General features: G+C 44.1%; 1 protein-coding gene across 3 annotated transcripts in view; it reads left to right on the plus strand.

Moving 5' to 3' along the window:
• The window catches only part of HECTD2 (HECT domain E3 ubiquitin protein ligase 2), a 97,609-nt gene that overhangs the window by 67,455 nt on the left and 8,706 nt on the right, over window positions 1-21,448 (plus strand). For 2 of the 3 annotated variants that reach the window (XM_067552833.1, XM_067552832.1), the window contains exons 16-20: window positions 3,201-3,275; window positions 4,179-4,266; window positions 5,144-5,250; window positions 9,895-10,010; window positions 10,881-10,972. In XM_067552833.1, the coding sequence (XP_067408934.1) occupies window positions 3,201-3,275; window positions 4,179-4,266; window positions 5,144-5,250; window positions 9,895-10,010; window positions 10,881-10,972 (478 nt within the window). Of the gene's footprint in view, window positions 1-3,200; window positions 3,276-4,178; window positions 4,267-5,143; window positions 5,251-9,894; window positions 10,011-10,880; window positions 11,025-21,448 lie in introns of all 3 variants that reach the window. The other variant, XM_067552831.1, reaches the window with a different exon arrangement.

The raw sequence follows: 21,448 nt of genomic DNA on the forward strand, positions 1-21,448 counted from the left end.
GATTATTCCCCTCTATTCAGCATTGGTGAGGCCGCATTTAGAATATTGTGTCCAGTTTTGGGCCCCCCAATACAAAAAGGATGTGGACAAGTTGGAGAGAGTCCAGCGGAGGGCAACAAAAATGATTAGGGGGCTGGAGCACAGGACTTATGAGGAGAGGCTGAGGGAACTGGGCTTGTTTAGTCTGCAAAAGAGAAGAGTGAGGGGGGATTTGATAGCGGCCTTTAACTACCTGAAAGGGGGTTCTAGGGAGGATGGGGCTAGGCTGTTCTCGGTGGTGGCAGATGACAGAACAAGGAGCAACGGTCTCAAGTTGCAGGGAGGGAGGTCTAGGTTGGACATTAGGAAAAAGTTTTTTACTAGGAGGGTGGTGAAGCACTGGAATGGGTTACCTAGGGAGGTGGTGGAATCTCCATCCTTAGAGGTTTTTAAGCTGCGGCTTGACAAAGCCCTGGTTGGGATGATATAGCAGAGGTTAGTCCTGCTTTGAGCAGGGGGTTGGACTAGATGACCTCCTGAGGTCCCTTCCAACTCTAATATTCTATGATTCTATGATTCTATGATTCTATCTGCTTCACTCGGACTTGGCCTCCCTGCATCTGACAGGATGGCTGCTCTGTGGCGAAGCTTAGAGGAATGGGCCTGCTCAGAACAAGTCCAGTAGATCCTATTGGAAGCCAGAAGCCTTCCACTAAAATATCATACCTGGCTAAGTGGAGACGCTTTATCTGCTGGGTATCCACTCGCAGCATCTCCTCATCTGAAGTGCCCATCCAGGCCATATTGGATTACTTACTCAACCTGAACAGGGAAGGTCTGGGCTTCTCATCTGTCAAAGTGCACCTGGCGGCCATTTCAGCTTTTCATCTTCCTATAAAGGGAAGAATGGTGTTCTTTCACGACATGTCGGAGTTCCAGCAAGAAGAAACTGAGGGGCAGGGAGGCCGGCGGTGCCTATATACCGCTGCATGTGTGCACCGCTGCAGGGGGTGCCAGAGCTGGCCCTACAGATACCACTAGGGGAAAAATTTCTGGCACCGGTGCATGTGGCTCACATACACCCTCTAATTTAAGAATGGACATGAGCAACACATCTCAAAGAATCACAGTTTCAAGGTAAGTAATCATTCTTTTCATTCATGCTGCTTGGCTGCTCCTGTTTCATTTAAATGTTGCAGAACATTTTACATTATGAGCCCCCTTTTTATATGCTTTCCAAACCATTCACCTTTTGTATTGACATTTTCTCTCTGCTTTAAGATTTTATTTATTTATTTATTGCTTCTAAAAGATAGAACAAAATTTTCCTTTCTGCCATTTGAGTTATGGGAATGAAAAAAACAACAACAACACACATGAAACTGCACATCTAAGAAATTTACTATGCAGAACTCCACTCTAAGAGACCAATGTTATACTTTGCAATCCGTGGTATCACTAGATGCAGTAAAACTCCCAAAGGTGTACATGAGCATCTGGATCTAAGCATTCCAAGCCACAGTTACAAATGGCCTTAGCCATTTAATTGACCTCAGTTCCTCTATATCCACCTACTAGATCATTCTCTTTTTTCATTCTTGTAGTTTAAAAAACCCAAAAAAGTATTGTAGTGGTCAGATTCATTTCTAGTGATTTTAGTGGGGTTAGTCTCTACAGTTGAGTAGCAATATTCTGGATTCTGCATCAGAACAAGATGATATGTCCTAAAAAGAGTTTGGGATTAAAAAAAAAATGCATCATGCAATTGGAAGATGTCGTTACCCTATCACTAAAGCACTTTTTATACTGATGGGTACCTGCATTAGTATTATTTTGTTTTTGTGGCACCAGATTCAGGGTAGGGGTAACAAATATGAGCTCAGACTTAAACTTCTGTCCCTGGATTGAAGTCTGACCTGCTCAACTCCTTTCTTCAGATGTCTCAGAAGCTTCAAATTTGAAATCGGAGATTGTCTTTGGGTCCAGCTTCCCCAGCAAAGAACCCATCAGATCGTAAATTGAAGACAAGATCTTCAGATCTTATTTTGCCTGGCGAGAAAGCACTTTATCGATCAGTAGGTTTCATTTTTGAATACTGAGAGTCATAGTTCCTCTTGCATTCATACTGAAGAGGAAGGGGGAGGCAAAGCATTCCTCCAAATACACATATGCAGACCAGACAGTAGATTTACAAAGGTGCTTAGGAGCTAGAGCTGCAGATAGGCACCTAGTGGAAGTGCCTAACTCCCACTGACTTTTAGTGGGAGTTAGGTACCTAACCTGCTTAGGTGTTTTTATAAATCCCAGTAAATGCCTAGGCATGTAAGTACCTTTGTAAATCTGGCCTCTGTTGTTTTCATGCCACAAAGGGAAATTACATTGCATAGGCTGGACATGGAATGGGCTATTAGTTACCATCTGAACACACTGAGCCATTCACTAGCTCACCACGGTTATTTGGGCATTTGAGGAGAAGTACATTTCTCCCTCAGTAAATGCCTCTCTGAATCCCAGTGTAGAAGGATAACATACAATAACAGAACCAAATGGCATCAAAGGAGTACTTTTTTTTTAATTGAAGGGCTGCTCTCCCAATATTAGCATCTGATCTTTATCCCAGTGTCAAGAGTGTCATGGTTTTTTAAACAATATAAAACTGGAAACTAAACTTTAAGTGGCAGTCCTACAGATTTGCAAAATACATACATTCTGGGTGCAAGCATTCCAAGCAGTAGAGCAAGACTTCAGCTAGGATTCCAGCTTGCCTGTTTCAGACTTAGATAAGTGTGATATGGTAGAAGTAGACAAAACGCGGAAGCAGCCCCTTTCCTATGAGCTCTTTCTTTTGTTGAACCTTTCTTTCAGAAGTAACATATCTAGAGAACAATTATTGATAAATAATCTCCCGTTTTTCCATATGTTTAAAAACAACTAACAGGGTTTATTTTAGATCCATTTGTAACTGATGTTTGAAAGATAAAATTCACGATGAACATATTGGAAATAAGTTCCTTTGCCTGGTGAATGGAAAAATTCAAAATATAGTTATAATTGATTGAAAAATCATTACTGTACATGCTGAGTAGCATGATGCTTTATGTATAGTATACTTTAATGTGTAATTTTGCCCAAGGTGTTTCTCAGTAGTAAGTTATTGTACTTTAAAAGGAGAAGGTGGAATTGTAGCTAATTTAGTAAATGTAGTTAATTTTTCCTCCCAGGAGTTGGCCCATGGATTAAGTGAGCTTCTATCCTATGAAGACAATGTTGAAGAAGACTTTTATTCAACTTTCCAGGTATTATAGGTACACAAAGTCTACAGTTTATAGGTTTATTCATATGGGAATGGGTCCATCACAGAGAGTGATTGCTCATTGTCTAGAATTCAGTGTGGTTTGGGGTTAAAGAACTATAAAGCTTGCCCCAGCTTTGAAAGAGTCAATATAGCATAGGACAGAGGCCTGCTGTAACTTTGAAGGACCTAGTCAGCTTGGGACAGAAGTTGGCCTGGAAACGTGACTTAGGCAGAAGCCTACCCAATTTGAAAGACTTGTTCTAGCCCTGAAAGACTATCTAATCTGGGGGCTAGTTTTAGGTATGTACACTTGCACTAACAATTTGATATACTCCAGCCTGGAAGACTGACATAAAGAGAGTCCTGATCCCTTATGAAAGACTTGGTATGCCTTTGGAGCTTTAACCTAGGCAGAGGCTTGCTCTAATCTAGAATGATTTAGTCTAGCCAGGGAAGCTTGCATTTAGGCCTGCACCAGCCTGAAAACAGTTGTTAGGCTTGTTCTAGTTCAAGGCCTTTTTGCGTTAGCAGGGAATTATATTGTCATCAAGTGGTATGACAATCTTCATAACCTGAATTATTTCCATTCTTATGGGACCTATAATTAAGAGAGTTTATTTCTTCTAATATATTTAATACTCCTAAGTCTTTTTCTGGATCTTTCTTCTACATGTTACCCGAGACTTTCCACACGCCTTGCATACATGTTAGACTGCTGTGAGCTTGGGTCCATTTTGCTGTTTGTTTTTTTTAAATAGTGTATTTGTTTATTAAGAAAAATACTAAAAACTATAATATTTTTAAAAATCTCTCAGAAATGTGGCAAAACTATTGATAAATAATTTATTTACCATAACAGACCAAAGGAGTTACATGTACTATACCAACTTCTCTCTTTCTCCAGGTTTTTCAAGAAGAATTTGGAGTCATAAAATCTTATAACCTAAAGCCTAGTGGTGATAAAATTCCAGTTACGAATCAAAATAGAAGAGGTACACTAAAGATCTAAATATGCCAACTGAAATGCACCAAACTTCACTTGTAACTATAGATTTTGTTGTTTAGCTAAATCAGTGGTTCCCAACCCATGGCCTGTCTTTCAGAGTGGCCTGCCAATCCCCTCCTGCTGGCTCCAGAAGGGAGCCGCTGCCTAAGGACCCATGCAGAGCACGTTGCTGTGGGGCTACAAGATGATGCAGGCTCTTTGCTGCAACCAAGGGGACAGGAGATCAGTGCTTCCCCCGCCCCTTCTCCCCTCCCCCGGCTGCAACAGGGAGCACGGCAAAGTCCTCTGCCTGGGTCCATAGACGCTGGGGTCCCTGCTGGAGCCAGAGGAAGGGGAGATTGGTGCTCTGCTCCCTCAGCTTCAGCAGAGAGCAAAGCACTCTCGCTTGGTCCCTGCTGAAGCCAGAATGCGGGGAGCACTGATCTCCAGTCCCCCTGGATGTAGAAAGGAGCTACTGCTTAGGGACCCAGCTGGAGCGCATGGGCTACAGGATGCATGTGGTTTCCCTGCTGCAGCCAGGAGGACTGGGGATCAGTGAGGAGGCAGCCTCCTTGCTGAACTCCTTCTGTCTGGCTGCAGTGTGGGGGAGGGCTGCTGATGGAGACTGGCAGCCCTTCAGAGTTGTAAAAATTATGCCTGTGGCCCTCGAGTCAAAAAGGTTGGAAACCACTGAGCTAAATGATCAAAATAAAATTGAGAATGCATTTGCTAATATACTTTCTATTTATAATGCTACATAGAGTAAAATGTATTTTAAATGTTTCAAATTATTTCAGCTCAGTTTAAGACAATAAAATAAATGGTAGTCTGAAAGTATTTTAATATCTAATAAAAAGGAAATCAAATGCTTCTTTTTTTTTCAGAATATGTGCAGCTTTATGTTGACTTCATTCTCAACAAATCAATCTACAAACAGTTTGCAGCTTTTTATTATGGTTTCCATAGTGTCTGTGCTTCTTATGCATTGATGGTAAGAATAAGATGAAAAGTCTTATAATAAACTTTATTTAATATTATCTTAATAAAGTTTGGTGCATTTTTATTATAAATATGTGACAAAAAATTGCAAATGATTGATCTGAATTATATAAATAAACTTCAGTAATTCAATTGCCTTTTTTCAGTGTTCATAGAGGTTCTTGATTCAGCAAAATACGTAAGCAAATGCCTGATGTTAAGCATATGAGTAGTCCCCTTGAGATCAATAAGCCTTGCTGAATATGATCAGAAAACTATTTGAGAAAAAACAGTATATAATTAAAATAATATTTAGGACTCTGCAATATTACAGAATTGGAAAGTATATTGTTTTCATTAGAGAATCTTAAAGGTCTTTAAAAATATTTAATGTATTTCCTTTCACAGTACTGCTAGTTAGTAATGAGTATGATCCCCATTTTACAGACAGATAATTGCAACAGACTAAGGCTATGATTTTTTCTTTTTACCAAAGGGTAGGATTTTTAACAGTTAGGATTCGGGCTGGGCTGATTTTTCAAAAGTGTTTACCCAGCAATTTCCACTAAACTTAATTGCTGCTCATAACTTTTGAAAATCAGGCCATTTATTTAGGTGCCTAAATGTGAACTCAACCCTCACTTAAGTAACCCGTTTTTTTAAATCTTGCCTTAAATAACTGAAAATCTGTAGAAAAAACACAAATGGAACCTCTGTTTCCTCAGTTCAGTCTTTAGTTTTAAGCCAGTGATTCTTTGCTGTTCAGAGCCCTCTTCTGTGTCAGGTTTGCAGTGGTGCCCCCATTGTCCATCCTGATATAGCCCAGATGGTGTCATCTAGTTTAGTCCATTCTCTTTCCCTCTGCATCCTTACTCTTATTCTAGCCTTATAATCGGGGGGTTGGAGTACTACTAGGATCTGTTAATGAACAGTTTAGTGGGCATTTGGGGTGAATTTTAAGTTATTTTCATCTTAGAAAGTAACAGGGGAGAAAAAGCAAAGAGAACTTGCCCAAGACTCAGCAGAATGAGCATAAAATCCTACAGTGACCCCCCACACCACTGGCTGGCTGACTTGAAAAATCATACCTTGAAAATAATATCATTCCACCTTTTTCCCCTTCAGCTTCTCTTTTCTCCCTCACTTCTCCCCATGGCTTGCGTCTGCCTAGTGACCTTGCCCCCTAGGGTGAGCTGACCACATCTCTTGACCATTAGAGAGGATCAGAACTGGAAGCCCAATATGTGCAGTTAGGAGGCTGCCAACAGGTAGTAGAGGAAAGAGTGACTGCCTGTCTCACACCCCTGGGATGCTGACCAAGATGTGAGTTACCTTTGGGCAGGTTTTCTAAAGTCAGGCCTGTTCTGGCCAAATTAGAATTATTGGCAGATATACTGGTGGCTTCCCTCCTCTGCTCTCACCCACCATTTCTAGTGGGATCATTGGGAGGGATTTGTCAGGATCACACAGTCCTTGTGTACTTCCAAGGGAGTAAATAATGGGTGCTGGAGTACTCAGTGTTACTCAGAAAGAACATGAAGGGAAGCCAGGTAGCCATTTTAAAAGCCATTCTTTGTCCCGCCGTTTCAGCCCCCCACCTGTGGATCACCTCTTCAGTGGGGGTAGGAATCTGACAACTTCTCCAGCACTACTGCTTCTCTCTTCCAGTCTTTGCTGGCCTCTCCAGCTGCTACATCCATCTCCCTTCTCATGAACCATGGAACCGATCAGAAATAGGGAAAGGGTCTGACGCTGGAGTTTAATCTCCATTTGCTTTTCACCACTTCTGCAAGTTGAATGTCAGTGGCAGCCACATAGCTTGAACTAGCCCCAGGGCAGTATTGCATGTTTGAATATAATAATAATACAGAATGGTAGATAATTATCTAAATTGGAATTATTAATTAGAGATTATTAGTTAAAGATGAATACAGCACGATACAGAATACAGGAAGTATACTTTACTATCCTCTGTAAATTGTGAAGAGATGGCAGCTTGTTCTCTTGTTCTCTTTTTTTTTTTTTTTTTTTTTTTTTTTTTTTGTGAATAACTGGGGAAATGATGACACCTTGTTCACTTCCAGCTAACTTTCCAAAATGTATTCCTTTATATACTGGTTTAGGACAAACAAAGTTTATATGTTAGGAGGGAAAAACTGCTTTCCCACAGCTGATTCTTTGTGTTTTGCTTTAATATATTAATTTATTTTATTACTTATGGAATTTTTATGGTATTTTTATTTACATGATAGATTGATACGTGAAAGATTTCTAACCCCAGTTGTTAAAAACATCCTTGAATGTGTCATTATTTTATAAATAATAGAAAATATTTGTGTTCACAAATACTTCTTATTAATCACAGTACATAACTGGATTATAAGCACTCCTTATCAATTATCTGACCTTGTTCATTATATCATATATACTTCTATGGTAATAGACACCCTTTGCTAGTGCCAGGAGTCACTTCATTATTGAGTACATGCCTATATTTTCTTACGCACTAAGGTTTAACTTAAGCACAGAAAAAGGATTTTGGTTAACATATAAAATAATTAAACGGGTTTTACAATCAGCTTTCAGCAGGTATTGAATACTGATTGACAACCAGAAATACCAATCAAGGAGTATATTCTTTCCACTTATTAACCACAGAGCAGTGAATTTAGTGAGACTGCGGCTGCAGGTCCCCTTGGCTGCTGGGACAGTTAATTCCTTCCAGGACAGGGAAGAGCCTGTTAAGATTGCTTGAAATTGGCTTTATGTTAATGTGGCTCCTAATGTGACCAACAGCATGCCAATTAGTTGCTCCAGGGTCTTGCTTCTGATTGATTAGAAGCTTTTCTGGTCCTGAAATTAAGGGGCCGCAGGTTCATACATGCCACTTCCCTGCTCCCTACATTCATAGGCCCCTCACTAGTACTTCAGGGGGAAGGCAGAGAAGTTTAAAACTAGTAGTATTCACCGGGTGAAGACTCTCTCTTCTCAGCAAATGGAGCCTAGGAATATTACACAGAAAGAACTAGATGCCCTAAAGCACTGGGTTAATAGAAATTAGATGAAATTTAATAGTATCAAGTGCAAAGTCATCCATTTGGGGAATAATAATAAGAATTTCTGCTGCAAGCTGCGGCTCAGCTGTTGAAGGCAACAGGAGGAGGGAGACCTGGCTGTGTGGGTTGATCACAGGATGACTATCACCATGAATGAGATGCAGCTGTGAAAAAGGCAATTGCGATCCTAGGATGTATTAGGTGAAGTATTTCCAGTAGAGATTGGGAAGTATTAATACTATTGTACAAGGCAGTGGTAAGACGTCATCTGGAATACTGCATATAGTTCTGGTCACCTATATTCAAGAAAGATGTATTCAAACTGGAACAGGTAAAGAGAAGGGTTACTAGGACAATCAGGAGAATGTGCGGCTTATCTTGTGAGAGGAGACTGAAAAAGCTTAGTTTGTTTAGCCTAGCAAAACTAAATGAATGCTCTCAAATATATCAACAAGGTAAACATCAGGGAGGGAGAAGAGCTATTTAAGTTAAAGGAAAATGTCACAAGAACAAATGGATATAAATTGGACATGAACAAATTTAGGTTCAGACATTAGAAGATTGCTAACTGTCAGAGGAGCCTCCCAATAGGAGTAGAAGGGGCAAGCAAACTAATTAATTTGAAGATAGAGCTTGATAAATTTATGAGTGGGATTGTAGGGTGGGGTTGCATGCAGTGACAGGGGGATTGGGCGTAATGGCCTAGGGGATCTATTCCAGTCATAAATCGTATGGTCCTTAATCTCATGCTTTAGCTGTAGAGGTCAGGAAGAATCTCCCCCTAGGTGTATTCTGTATTTTTTTTCTCCTTCCTCTGGAGCATGAGATAGGACATTGGACAGGGTGGGCCAGTGCTCTGAGGCCTACAGAGAATTCCTTCTCAGATGCTTAGCTTGTGGGTCTTGCTCACATGCTGAGTGTCATGCTGATCACTATTTCCAGGATCAGGAATAATTTTCCCCAGGTCAGATTGACAGGAACCATGGGGTTTTTTACCTTCCTCTGCAGCATGGCATACATGTTGCTTGTTAGAATAGAATCATCTGGGTATAACTCACCTAATCAATTCCCTGCCATTGTAGATGCCTTGAGTATTGCTGTTCCTCACTCCTTCCTGTTCTCTGCCTCTGGCATACAATAATTTACTCTTCTAAGGGCTATAATATATTGGTCTAATCCACATTATTGGACTCTGTGCAGGTGTAACCAGGCTGGGTTTAGGGCCTGTGAATGTGCAGATTCGATGGCCTAAATGTCTGACTCTAAGTAAGTGTAACAAACATTAGGAAGAAATAGAATATGAAGAAGGGTAATAGTAATAACAACACATTAATGGATATTTTACAAATTTGTTTTGCTTGTTAATAAACTATTTTAAAATTAAGTACTGCAGAATTGATCTTCCTGCAAAATAGTAAATACTGGAGTTCACCTATAAATTTTTATCCATGGAAAATGTTCTTAAGAAAATAACACAATTTGTCTATAAAGCATAACAAAACATCTGCAATTTAATGTTTCAGTTCTTAGTCTGAATTGTATTAGCATCATTATTTATGTTTAACAAGTGTTCTGCCAGCAAAAATTATGTCTTTTTGCAGTTACTTCGTCCAGAAGAGGTTGAAATTCTTGTTTGTGGAAGCCCTGAACTGGATATGTATGCTCTACAGAGAAACACCCAGTATGATGGCTACCTGAAAACTGATCTTACTATACGGTAGACTTAATTTTTATTCTTCTTAATACTCCTTTAGAAGAACAATATAGACTGATGCAGTAATGGGAACAACTAAAATCTGATTTTCAGTATAGTCTCAAAGTATTGAGATATGTATTAAGTTTTAAAAAGATTATCTCAAAATGAGATAAAAATAATGTAGTCTTATTTTCTTAAGTAGGAAAAGCTCTATTAGTTGAACCTCCTTAGCTATTCACTATTATCTTGCCAAGTAACTTTAAAAGGACACAATTGGTTTAAGTCTAGTTAGTTAAAAAGTAGTTTCAGGTACTACACCAACCCATTGTGTGGTTTTACAATATTTTCCTATATTTAAAAATGTTATCTCTCTTTTCTGATGATGTGTGAAAGATCCACACAAACTGGGGCAACTGTCTATACACACAATGTAAAATGCATAAAAAATTGAGAAGAAAATATTTCCCTATGATCTTTCTATAACACCTAAGCATTTCTTGTAACTAATAGGTTTTTTAAAACGTTTCAGACAGAAATGTAAATGTGTATCTTTAACTAAACCAACATTTGAAAAATAAGGGTTTGTAAGATTCAGCCAAGATTTCATCTATACCTTAGCCAAAACATCTCTTCCTTTTGCCCCACTACTCCAGTTATAAAATCTGGCTCTAAATAATGAATTTCTCTTTTTAATAGAGAAGTGTCACTAGCATATTTTATAACAGTGTTTGAAAATGTATATAAATACTATGTGCTTTAAGTTCACCGGTTAACTATATATTTATGGGGATTTTTATATTAAGTGGCAATATTTGAGCCTAGGGTGTGGAGAAAACTTTACATTGCTTTTGTCAAGATATTAACTCTTCCCTTCCCCAATTAATATTGTAGATACTTTTGGGAGGTAGTACTTGGATTTCCTCTTGATCTGCAAAAGAAGCTGCTACATTTTGCTACAGGAAGTGACAGAGTACCTGTGGGAGGTATGGCTGATTTGAATTTCAAGATTTCAAAGAGTGAAACATCCACTGACTGGTAAATAATTTTTAGTTTGTATTCTTAAATATTTTTTTAACAGAAGAGTCTTATTGCTGTTTGTGCACGTGTTGTAAACAAAAGCAAACTTATTGAGAAACTATATTATCTCTGTTTTAGCTTGGTTTACAAATGTTATTAAAATCAATTATTGATTACACAAATTTAGCAGATGTTCATCTAATATAGAGCCGGCTCTATGAGCAATATGTAAATCTGGAATTCAGCTCTGCTTTTTAAAACAACAAGTGGTCCTTATGCTTCAGTTCAAAAAGTGATTTGAATTAGTCTTTGACACTGGAGCTGAACTGGTGAAAAATAAACTACCATAATAGGAGTTATGCTGGATCCATTTGGGCATTCATCACTATCTATACCAGTATCCACAGCTGGAAGGGAGCCCTTGTTTCTAAAGGTTGATCTGAATAAGGCTTTTTAGCATGCAAGCCTGGAACAGGTGGACCATTGCTTTCGGATCTCTATAGAGTAAATGGATAGATGGTCCAGAGGTTCCCCTCTGTAGGTGAAACAAGGCAGCCTGTAACCTGCAGTTGAAGGTTATAAATATTTGTGTTCTCTGCTGGAACCTTTTATATCCTTTTGAACTCATGCGGAAAGTTTCTCATTCCTTACTCAAGCTAGCTTTTGGATGGCTGTTTTCTCCAAAAGGTTAGGAGAAATTCAGCTCAATTAATTTGGATAGCTATATAGAGAATTTTATTATCACCAGAAATTCCTGATCCCAGTTTGCGTTGTTAAGTCTTCAACATCATAACTAATTATAGATTTGAGATAAGTACAGTACATGAGAACTTTTTTCAAAAATCAGTTTATCGTAATTGGCTTTAGCATAATATTGCAATGCTTCTATTGATTTTTAAATCAAATGACTCATGAATCCAATAATGTGCTAAAGGACAATCAGGGCAATAAAATTCAGAGCTGACGCTAATCTATTCTTAATTCAGTCCCAATTTGAAATTCTCAAAATTGTATATGATTATACATATATTCAGGTACATGCAACACATATCTTCTAGCTGTCTTGTGCAGTGGCACAATATAAAAATGGAGTAGTAGCTTTTAAATAAAAGATAAATGTTAGAATAATGTAGAGCCTGATCCTATAGTGTCATCTTTGCCGTCACATTCTTACATCCATGCAGAGCCTGTTGCCTTCCATATGGCTCTTAATAAGCATAAGGATCAACCTACATGGAACATACTACAGAATCCAGGCAGTAGTAATGACCAAAATTTTCAAATCTGAGTGTCCAGTATTAAAGTCCTGCAGCCATTGTCTAGGTACCTAGTAGTGGTCTGAGTTTTAAAGGTGCTGAGCACCTGCAGCTCCTATTGACTTTAGTGAAATGTGTGGATTCTCAGTGCTTGTAGACATATATAACCTGTCTTTCAGTGGCAGAAAGGGTGTGGTTTTTCAAAAAAGCATTCAGTGTTGGGCTAACTCTGCTATCACTGAAGTCAAAGTTAGGCCAATGCTGAGAGCATTTGAAAATCCCACTGCAAATACGAATTTAGAAACTTAATTTTAGACATCTAGGTTTGGAAATTTGCCAATATGTCAGTCAGTTCCATACCTATTCCACTGATGATGCGCATGCAGCCCATGCACTTGATTTTTTTATTCTTTTGACTACCAACGTCCATAGGAGTCTATGTCTGTGCTCTGAGTGTTCTTGTGCCTCCCACTTAAGGGTTAAAGGGCAGGGCAATCATACCCATCCCTCAGTTCCTTCTCAGTACCTATGGCTACAAGTCGGAACTTTGGCAGTGTCTGAGTCTCTTGATCACTATGCCCATTCTATTTTGGGGTCAATACCTTAGTGTTAGGATTAGCTTTTTACTTAGTGTTTCCTTTCTCTTTTAAAACAAAAAAAATTCTCTGAGCAACTTCACCTGGAACCAGATTTAGTCCTTATAGCAAAACAGATGTATCCTCGATTAAGAATTGTCCTTATGAGGCAGTAATGCCACTTAATGATGGGCAAATGGGTGTTTATGCCTTAGCAAGGAGGCATGTTCCTGAAAGAGGTGCAATTTGCAAATTGTTCTTGAAGCGAACACAAAAGGCAAGATTGGCTCTCCAGAAGTTTCTTTTATTGGCGATACTGAAATGGCTGGTTATGAAATTTTTGAGTGGTCCTTTTCCAAGAATACTCCAGTCAGCTCTTTAGCCTACTGCTCTGAAGCGTATGTCTAAGGACCTTCCTCTCTGGCTTGTAAAATATCTGAGGTTGGGAGAGAAAGGATCACTGCACCTCTAAAGGGATCTCGGTGTGTCCCCCTCTCACCAGGTCCTGTGATTCTGCTACTCAGAAGGGTAGTTCAAATGAGTGGGTCCCTCTGACACCCAGTCCGCACCAATCACCATACCCTAGTACCAGCTCCTGTAGAGCATCATACATAATCCAGTACTGACTTGTCACTGAGGCTTCTGGTACCAATCTCTTCCATTCACTTGGTACCAAGTACCAAGGCCCTTTACAGCATCTCACAGTCTCTGTAGTATTCTTGTTGTTGTTGGTCTAACTTCCTCTTGCAGTACCAACCACTCCTCTCTCTTCAGTACTGAGCACATATGTGGTACCAGATAGACAACATACTGAAGACTTGCCTAGCACCCATGCTGGTACTGCTTCTATGTTAGAAGAGCAGTAGTCTTTCTCCTCCTCTTGTTCAGACAATAGCAGGGAGGTGTCACCATCGCATTCCCTGGAGTCCTTTGATCCCTACACACCAGAAAGGATCCCAGGGTGCACTTCTATCATCTAAGACCCTGAAGTTCTAAGGGAGACACTATGCCTTGGTATCCACCCATGGCCCCCTCATTCAATATCCATACCAGGACCTTGGCAATCATACCCATCCCCATGGCTCCCTGTTCAATATCCATACCAGCACTCCTGGCAGCGATCCCTTGAGCACAGCACAACCCATCTGAAAAGTGTCAGAGAATCCAAACGAGGAAACTATCTGCTTCTGCTGCATCATCATCTCGTCTTGCAATGACCCCATCAAGGCAAAAATTTGACTCCTGGGTTGGGAACAGCGTACAACCTCAGTTGGATCTTTCTTTTACTTACTTACTTACATACACACACACACTCACTCCTGTTTGGGATCTGGTTGTTTTCTTTTTATGGGGCCTTGAACACCAACACTATAAACCACTGGATCCTAGAAATCATAGAGTTGGAGTACTCCATCCAGTTCAAAATCCTTTCTGCGCACTTTCCCCATCCCTTTTCAGAGACCACTCTCATGACAGCATGCTACATCAAGAAGTGCAAACTCTTTTAAGTTTTGGAGCAGTGGAGGAAGTACCTCAAGGAGACAGAGAGATACCTTTTATCCCTATTACTTTCTGATACACAAGAAAAAAGAGGACTGACACAACTTGAGACAGCTAAACATCTTCATCCACAGATTCAAGTTCAGGATGGTAACACTGACCTCTAATTCCCTCTCTCTAGAGCCACAGGACTGATTGGCAGCTCTTGACCTTCATTCAAGATGCTTGCTTTAATATTGCAGTCTATCTTGCCCATAGGAAATACCTACAATTTCAAGTGGACAATTCACACTGCCAATACAGAGTCCTGCCATTTGATCTATCAACAGTGCCCAGGGTATTTACCAAATGACTTGTAGTAGCATCTTACCTGTGGAAATAAGGAGTCCAGGTTTATGCGTAGCTAGACTGGTTCATTCAAAGAAAATATCTGCAATAGGTGACTGACACTACACAACAGACTCTTCAACTTTTCACCTCCCTTGAACTCAAGGTCAATGAAGAGAAATTAGGGTTAGTTCTATTCAAAGGATAGAATTTATAGGAGTGTGTGACATACCAGAGTACAATCTAGACCAGTGAGCGGCTGGGTCACTCCTGTCCTTTAACCTGGGGTGCCTTTATAATGTCTTGCAGCTGTAACCTCCAACCTGGACTGCTCTCAAACAGCCACCAGCCTGCTGGTCACTCCCAGATGCTTCTGTGTCCTGCTGCCTACTAGCCACACCTTGGCTGTCACCAGCGTTGATTATTACTACAAGGTGACCCCATCACACTCCCAATCCCAGACTTTCCCACAGAAATACTGCACTCTCCAGCCCTCTCCCATACAGTTCTGAAATATTAAATTCATTATTGCTTTGAGGGAATAATATACACCAGATTATCATGTTAAAGACAGTTAGCTAGACATTTTAACTTAAACACACTGGATTAGGTGAAACAATAAAACATATTTTAACTACAAAGAGAGAGATTTTAAGTAAGTACAAGTAATGAGGCATAAATGTCAGAAATGGTAACAAGAAAAATAAAGATAATAACACTTTCTAGTGCTTACTTAAATTCTTTAGATTCAAAGTAAAGTTTCTCACCACTCAGTTCCCGCTGCATTATTAACCAAACTCTTTAGGTCAGGATCCCTTCCCCCAAAGTCCAATGGTTGTTTTCCTTTTTCTTCATAGATATGATGCCAGAGAGGGACAAGGAGAGAGAGGGTTGTCTTGGGATGTTTGCCTCTTCTTTTTATAATTTTTAGTCCCTCTTTGAAAAGCATTTCTAGTTGACAACCAGGAAACATGCAGTCTGCTGGAGGAAGGAGACTCCATGCTGTTTCTTTGCTAAGATGCAGATCTCTTTGTCCCTGCCCCCTTTTCTTGACAAAGAACTGCCACTTCATAGATAATGTCCCATCAGCTTTGCTGACACCTGGCTGAGATGTCAGCTTGCCCCTTTGTCTTTGAGAAACTGGTTTAACCACTCCCCAGATTCATATGGGAAACATACTTCAGTCATGATTTCAGCTTATGTTCATAATTTTACATACCAAGTTGTTATATGCCAGTGGTTCTCAATCTTTTTTACCATTGTGGGCCGCACCTAATACTACTTTATGGCCCTGAGAATATAACATGGGCCACAGCTGTGTGCTGAATGGGCCGCAAGTGGTTGAGAACCACTGCTATATGCACTTTACCATGATAGTACTGATCAGCATGTTATGAGTTTTCAAATGATACCTCACAAGCCCATAGCTTATACAAAGATTATTACAATAGTGCGTAGGGTGTGAATGTGAATGTATGCCATCATGGGGTACTTCTGGACTCCACTACAGTGAAGGCCTATCTGTCCCAGGAAAGATTCCAAGCTGTAGCATGTCTGATCAGCCATCTACAAGCTCATCCATTGACACCTGTAAGAACTTGTCTCAGACTCCTGGGGCATGTGGCCTCCTGCACATACGCAACTCAGCATGCCAGACTTCACCTTTCATGCATGCAGGGGTAGATGAAGTCTATATATTGGCCAAACAGGCATCTTCTAGACATGAAGGTACAGTTCCCCTGATAGTCCTATCATCATTAAACTGGTGGAAGGAACCTCAAGATATGCCAAGGAGTACCCTTTTCTCCACCATTGCAACTGAAGTCTTTTGTCACAGATGTCTCCAGTTGAGGGTGGGGAGCCCACCTAGACAATCTTCAGACACAAGGCCCCTGTACTTCTAGAAAGCCTGCTTGCATATAATACTAGAATACCTTCTGTACCTTAGGAAGCTTGTAGAGTCTTGAATTCCTTAAGATCCACCTAACAGACATTTCAGCTTTCCATTTTCCCATTCAGGGCTATTCAGCATTCTCATACCTCAAAGTAGGTAGATTCCTGAAGAGCCTTATAAGAGTGTATCTCCCAGTTGGGGACCCTCCTCCTTCTTGGGATCTTAATCTAGTGGTGATAGGTCTGATGTGTCTGCTGTCCCCCATCCCTTTGAGCCCCTAGATACACATTCCCTCTTCCACTTGTCTATCAAAACAGCTTTCCTGGTTGCAATAACAGCAGCTATCAGGGTGGGAAAAATGCAATTGCTACTGCAGAACTTTCATATACAATATTTCATAGGGATTGGATGACGAGGCCTCACCTGAAGCTTTTGCTAAAAGTGTTAATTCCCAAGCCACATGCCAACAAGGAAAATGTTAAATTTCTATGATGTGCTTAGGGTCTGATCCTATCCAGATAGGACTAAGCCTTTTCAGGTGTCCCCTAGGGTGTGTGTTGCATCACATGCAGATAGGGAGAAAGGTCAGGCAGTATCAACACATATACTATCTAATTGAATTCTGCTTGAATTAAACTATGCTATAACTTAACCCACCAACTCTTCGTGGTTCACCCTGAAAATGTCTTACTGATGGCTAATGAGTTGTAAATTCAGTTCTGAGATTCCTATTTGAGATTCTATCTTCGAGTGATTGCTCATATCCATTCCCATTTAGGTGTGTGTGCGCTCCGTGCACAGTTTCCCGGAACTTTTTTGCCCTTAGCAGTCCCGGTAGGGTCGGCTCAGGCGACCCCTGGAGTCCCGCGCCCATGTCGTGGTACATAGGGCACTGCCGACCCCACCGGCCCCCAGTTCCTTCTTTCCGCCCGTTGACGGTTGTTGGAACATTGCCTCTTGCTTGCTTGCAAGTCGCAAACCCTTAGCTACCTTTGCTCTTCAAATCGAGAACTGTTAGTAGATACTCAGAAAAGCCCTCAGGGTTTTTTTCTCTCTGTGTTGGGCCATGCCTGGTTCAACCGGATTCAAGCCGTGCACTGAGTGTGCCAAGCCGGTACCTGTGAGTGACCCTCACTCACGCTGCCTCCGATGCCTCGGGGAGCAGCACTGCAGGGACAAGTGTTCGATCTGTAAGGCCTTCAAGCCGCGGACCCAGAAGGAGAGAGAGGCGCGGCTGAAGGCGATTTTGATGGAGTCCGCTCTACGCCCGGACCTCGTACCAGTGCGGTCATCTGCGGCACCGAGCATCTCCTCGGTGCGGAGCGCTCCGCCGGCACCAACTTCGTCATCCAAGGGGCCGGCACCGAAGCTCCGCAAGAGGACCGCACACCGGGACTCCTCCGCACCGCTGCCCCGGCACCGGGGGAGTCCGGAGATGCCCCAGCCACGTGCCGTTGAGAGTACTCCGGCACCGGCATCTCCGTGCAAGGAGCTCTCCCCGACTCCTCGGAGCGGGGCAGAACCCTTGCAAGGGCCATCAACGCCGGAGGCGTTCTCCGCGGCATGCGCCCTCATTGGGCCTGCCCACGCCTCTGTCCCACCCTCGGCCGAGGATGGGACCTGTGTCTCGGGGTAAGCCCACAATGGGTGGACCCGGTGGGTGGCGGAGACAGGAGTCAAAGTCTCCCCCCAGACGGCCGAGGAGGGTTGAGAGTGCGGGCTCCCCTCCCAGCTCGGGCACCGAGTCCAGCTACTCGACGCCGTGGCACCGTGGAAGGTCGAGGAGCTCACGGGGGACAACGACTCCGTCCTCCGTTGATAGCCCAGCTCGGCGCCGCAGCTTTCGGCACCGGTCTAGATCCCCGGCACCCAGTCCGGCGCGGATACCGGTGTCTTTGGTGGCACTGCCAACGTCATCGGCACCGCCACCACCACCGCCGACGTCGGCCCTGCCAACTGCATCATCGCCGACCACGGCACCGGCCTCCTCGGCACCGCCGCAGCCAGCACCGGCATCCTCGGCACCGACACCCCCGGCACCGACGCGCAGTCCATCCCGCGCTCGGTCCCGTTCTCCGGGGCGGCACCAATCCCGGTCCCAATCCTCTCGACGGCACCGACGGCACTGCTCCCGATCACCAAAAGGGGGCAAATGCCGTCGTAAGTCATTGAGAGGGAGGAGACGCTCGGGCTCGAGCAGCTCCTCTTCCCGCCGGCACCACTCACGATGGCACCGACACTCCTCGTCGTTGTTGACTTCGTGGAGCCGTTCCCCCAAGCCTAGGAGCAAACGTCGTTCCAGTGGGTCCGGCTCCAGATCGCGGTACCGGGCATCTCACTTGGCACCAATGCCGGCTCCAGCTTGGCCCCAGGGACCTTGGCAGTGGCCTTATTGTGGCCCCTGGGGTACACAGGTGGGACAGGCGTCGGCTTCGCTCAAGTCATCTGCGGCGCCACCACCGCCTCCTCCAGCATCCCACGTGAGGAGGGATCATCCCTCGGACGAGGGATCTGATCCGGAGGAAGGCCCCTCCGCAGGGCCCCTTCCTCAGTCCTCCTTCTCATCCCCCGATGATGTCACCTTCCGGGGTCGTAAGGGCCCTTGGCCAGACTTTCGAGCTCACCAGGACATACTTAAAAGAGTCGCTGGCAACCTGGGTCTAGATCTGAAGGAGCTCTCTGAGGAGGAGGACCCCCTATTTGGAGCCTCAGGGGTGGTAGGTCCATCTGGAGTAGCCCTCCCTATCCATGAGAGGGTGCTCAAGGTGGCCAAATCCATTTGGCAGACTCCAGCCTCGGTTCCTTCCATGGCCAAGGGAGCCGAAAAGAAGTACTCCGTCCCTGTGGAGGGGGTGGAGTACTTGTACATTCACCCGGCACCGTGCTCTCTGGTTGTCGATGCAGTCAACCAGAGAGAGAGACAAGGGGGTCAATCTAACACCCCAAAGAATAAGGACGCCAAGAAACTGGACCTCTTCAGCCGCAAGGCCTATACAACGGCGTCTCTGCAGCTGAGGATCGCCAATCATCAGGCGCTCCTAGGGAGGTACAACCTCAACCTATGGTCCTCGCTGCAGAGGCTCGCCAAGGTCCTGCCGCAGGTCCTGCCCCAGGACAAGACCGCGGTTTTCATGGCGGTAATAGAGGAAGGGGCTGCAGTGGCAAGAGCAGCCCTGAACTCCTTTAGCGATGTGGCGGACGCCGCTATGCGGGCCATAGCATCGGCCATCACTATGAGGAGGGCCTCGTGGCTCCAGTCTTCAGGTCTGTCCCAGGAAGCCCAGCGTACCATCCAGGATCTTCCCTTTGATGGAGCCGGACTATTCTTGGACAGAACTGATGACAAGCTGCACGCCCTCAAAGACTCCAGGGCCACGCTATGCTCCCTGGGGATTTACACCCCTCAGGCTGCAAGGCGTCAATCTCGCCCTCAGGGCCAGCGGCAGCCTCAACCACCACGGAGGCAGCCCCCCAGACCTGCTCAACCCAGGAGGGGTCGGGAGAGGTTTAGAGGCCCTAACCGCCGTAATCGTTCGGGGTCTTCGGCGGGGACCCGTGGCTCGAATAAGTGCCAGAATAATAAAAAGTCTTTTTGATGGTGCGCAAGGGGGTGGTACTCTTACTTACCCCCTGCCTCTCGACTGACCCTTTGCCCACAGGTTGCGGCCGTACTACGCCCACTGGCAAAGTGTCACTTCGGACCAATGGGTCCTTGGTATAGTCCGCAGGGGCTATGCACTACAGCTCACGGCCTTCCCCCCGGACTCCCCTCCTGTCCGGGCCCTCTCCAGGGACCCATCGCACGAGCAACTCCTCACTCAGGAAGTCTGCTCCCTCCTCCAGCTGGGGGCGGTGGAGGAAGTCCCTCCAAGGGAAAGGGGACAAGGGTTTTACTCCCGGTACTTCTTGGTCCCCAAGGCCAAGGGGGCCTGAGGCCCATTCTAGACCTCCGCCGTCTGAACAAGTTTATCAGACGCCTAAAGTTCCGGATGGTCTCCCTGGCCTCGATCATTCCTACCCTAGATCCAGAGGACTGGTATGCGGCCCTCGATCTCAAGGACGCATATTTCCACATTTCTATCCTCCCAGGACACAGAAGGTTCCTAAGATTCATGGTAGCTGGTGTCCACTACCAATTTACAGCCCTGCCTTTTGGTCTTTCGTCTGCCCCCAGGGTTTTTACGAAGTGTATGGCAGTGGTGGCAGCGCATCTGCGCCGCAAAGGAGTCCAGATATTCCCATACCTGGACGATTGGCTAATTCGGGGCAGGTCCTGGTCATGTCAGGTCATGTCAGGAACAGCCTGGAACTCACGTGCGCAGCTTGCACCGACCTGGGTCTGCTCATCAACGAGCAGAAATTCTCACCCCGGTGCAGCGCATAGAGTTCATTGGGGCCACGCTAGACGCCACCCAGGCCAGAGCCTTCCTCCCGAGACCCCGCTTCGAGGCAATGGCTGCCTTGATAGACAACGTTCACAGATCCCCCACGACGACAGCCAGGCGATGCCTTCAGCTGTTGGGACACATGGCAGCCTGCACGTATGTGGTGCGGTTAGCTCGCCTCAGACTCAGGCCCCTTCAGAGGTGGCTAGCTTCTGTGTACACCCCAATCAGACATCCTCTCAACAGGATAGTCACTTTACCCCACCCAGTACTGACTTCCCTGCTTTGGTGGAAGGATCCGAGGGAGGTGTTGAAGGGAGTTCCCTTCAGGGAGATGGTACTGTCGGTAACCTTGATCACCGATGCCTCCGATGTGGGGTGGGGAGCGCACATCACGGGCAACCTCAGTACCCAAGGGCGCTGGTCACCAAGCGAGATCTCCCTGCACATCAACGTCAGGGAACTCAGGGCAGTCCGCCTTGCTTGCAAGGTCTTCCTCCAATTC

This window comes from Emydura macquarii, unplaced genomic scaffold (genome assembly GCF_026122565.2).
Source record: "Emydura macquarii macquarii isolate MOO-44397 ecotype Brisbane River unplaced genomic scaffold, CSIRO-AGI_Emac_v2 contig_1390, whole genome shotgun sequence".
Classification (NCBI taxonomy): domain Eukaryota; kingdom Metazoa; phylum Chordata; order Testudines; family Chelidae; genus Emydura; species Emydura macquarii.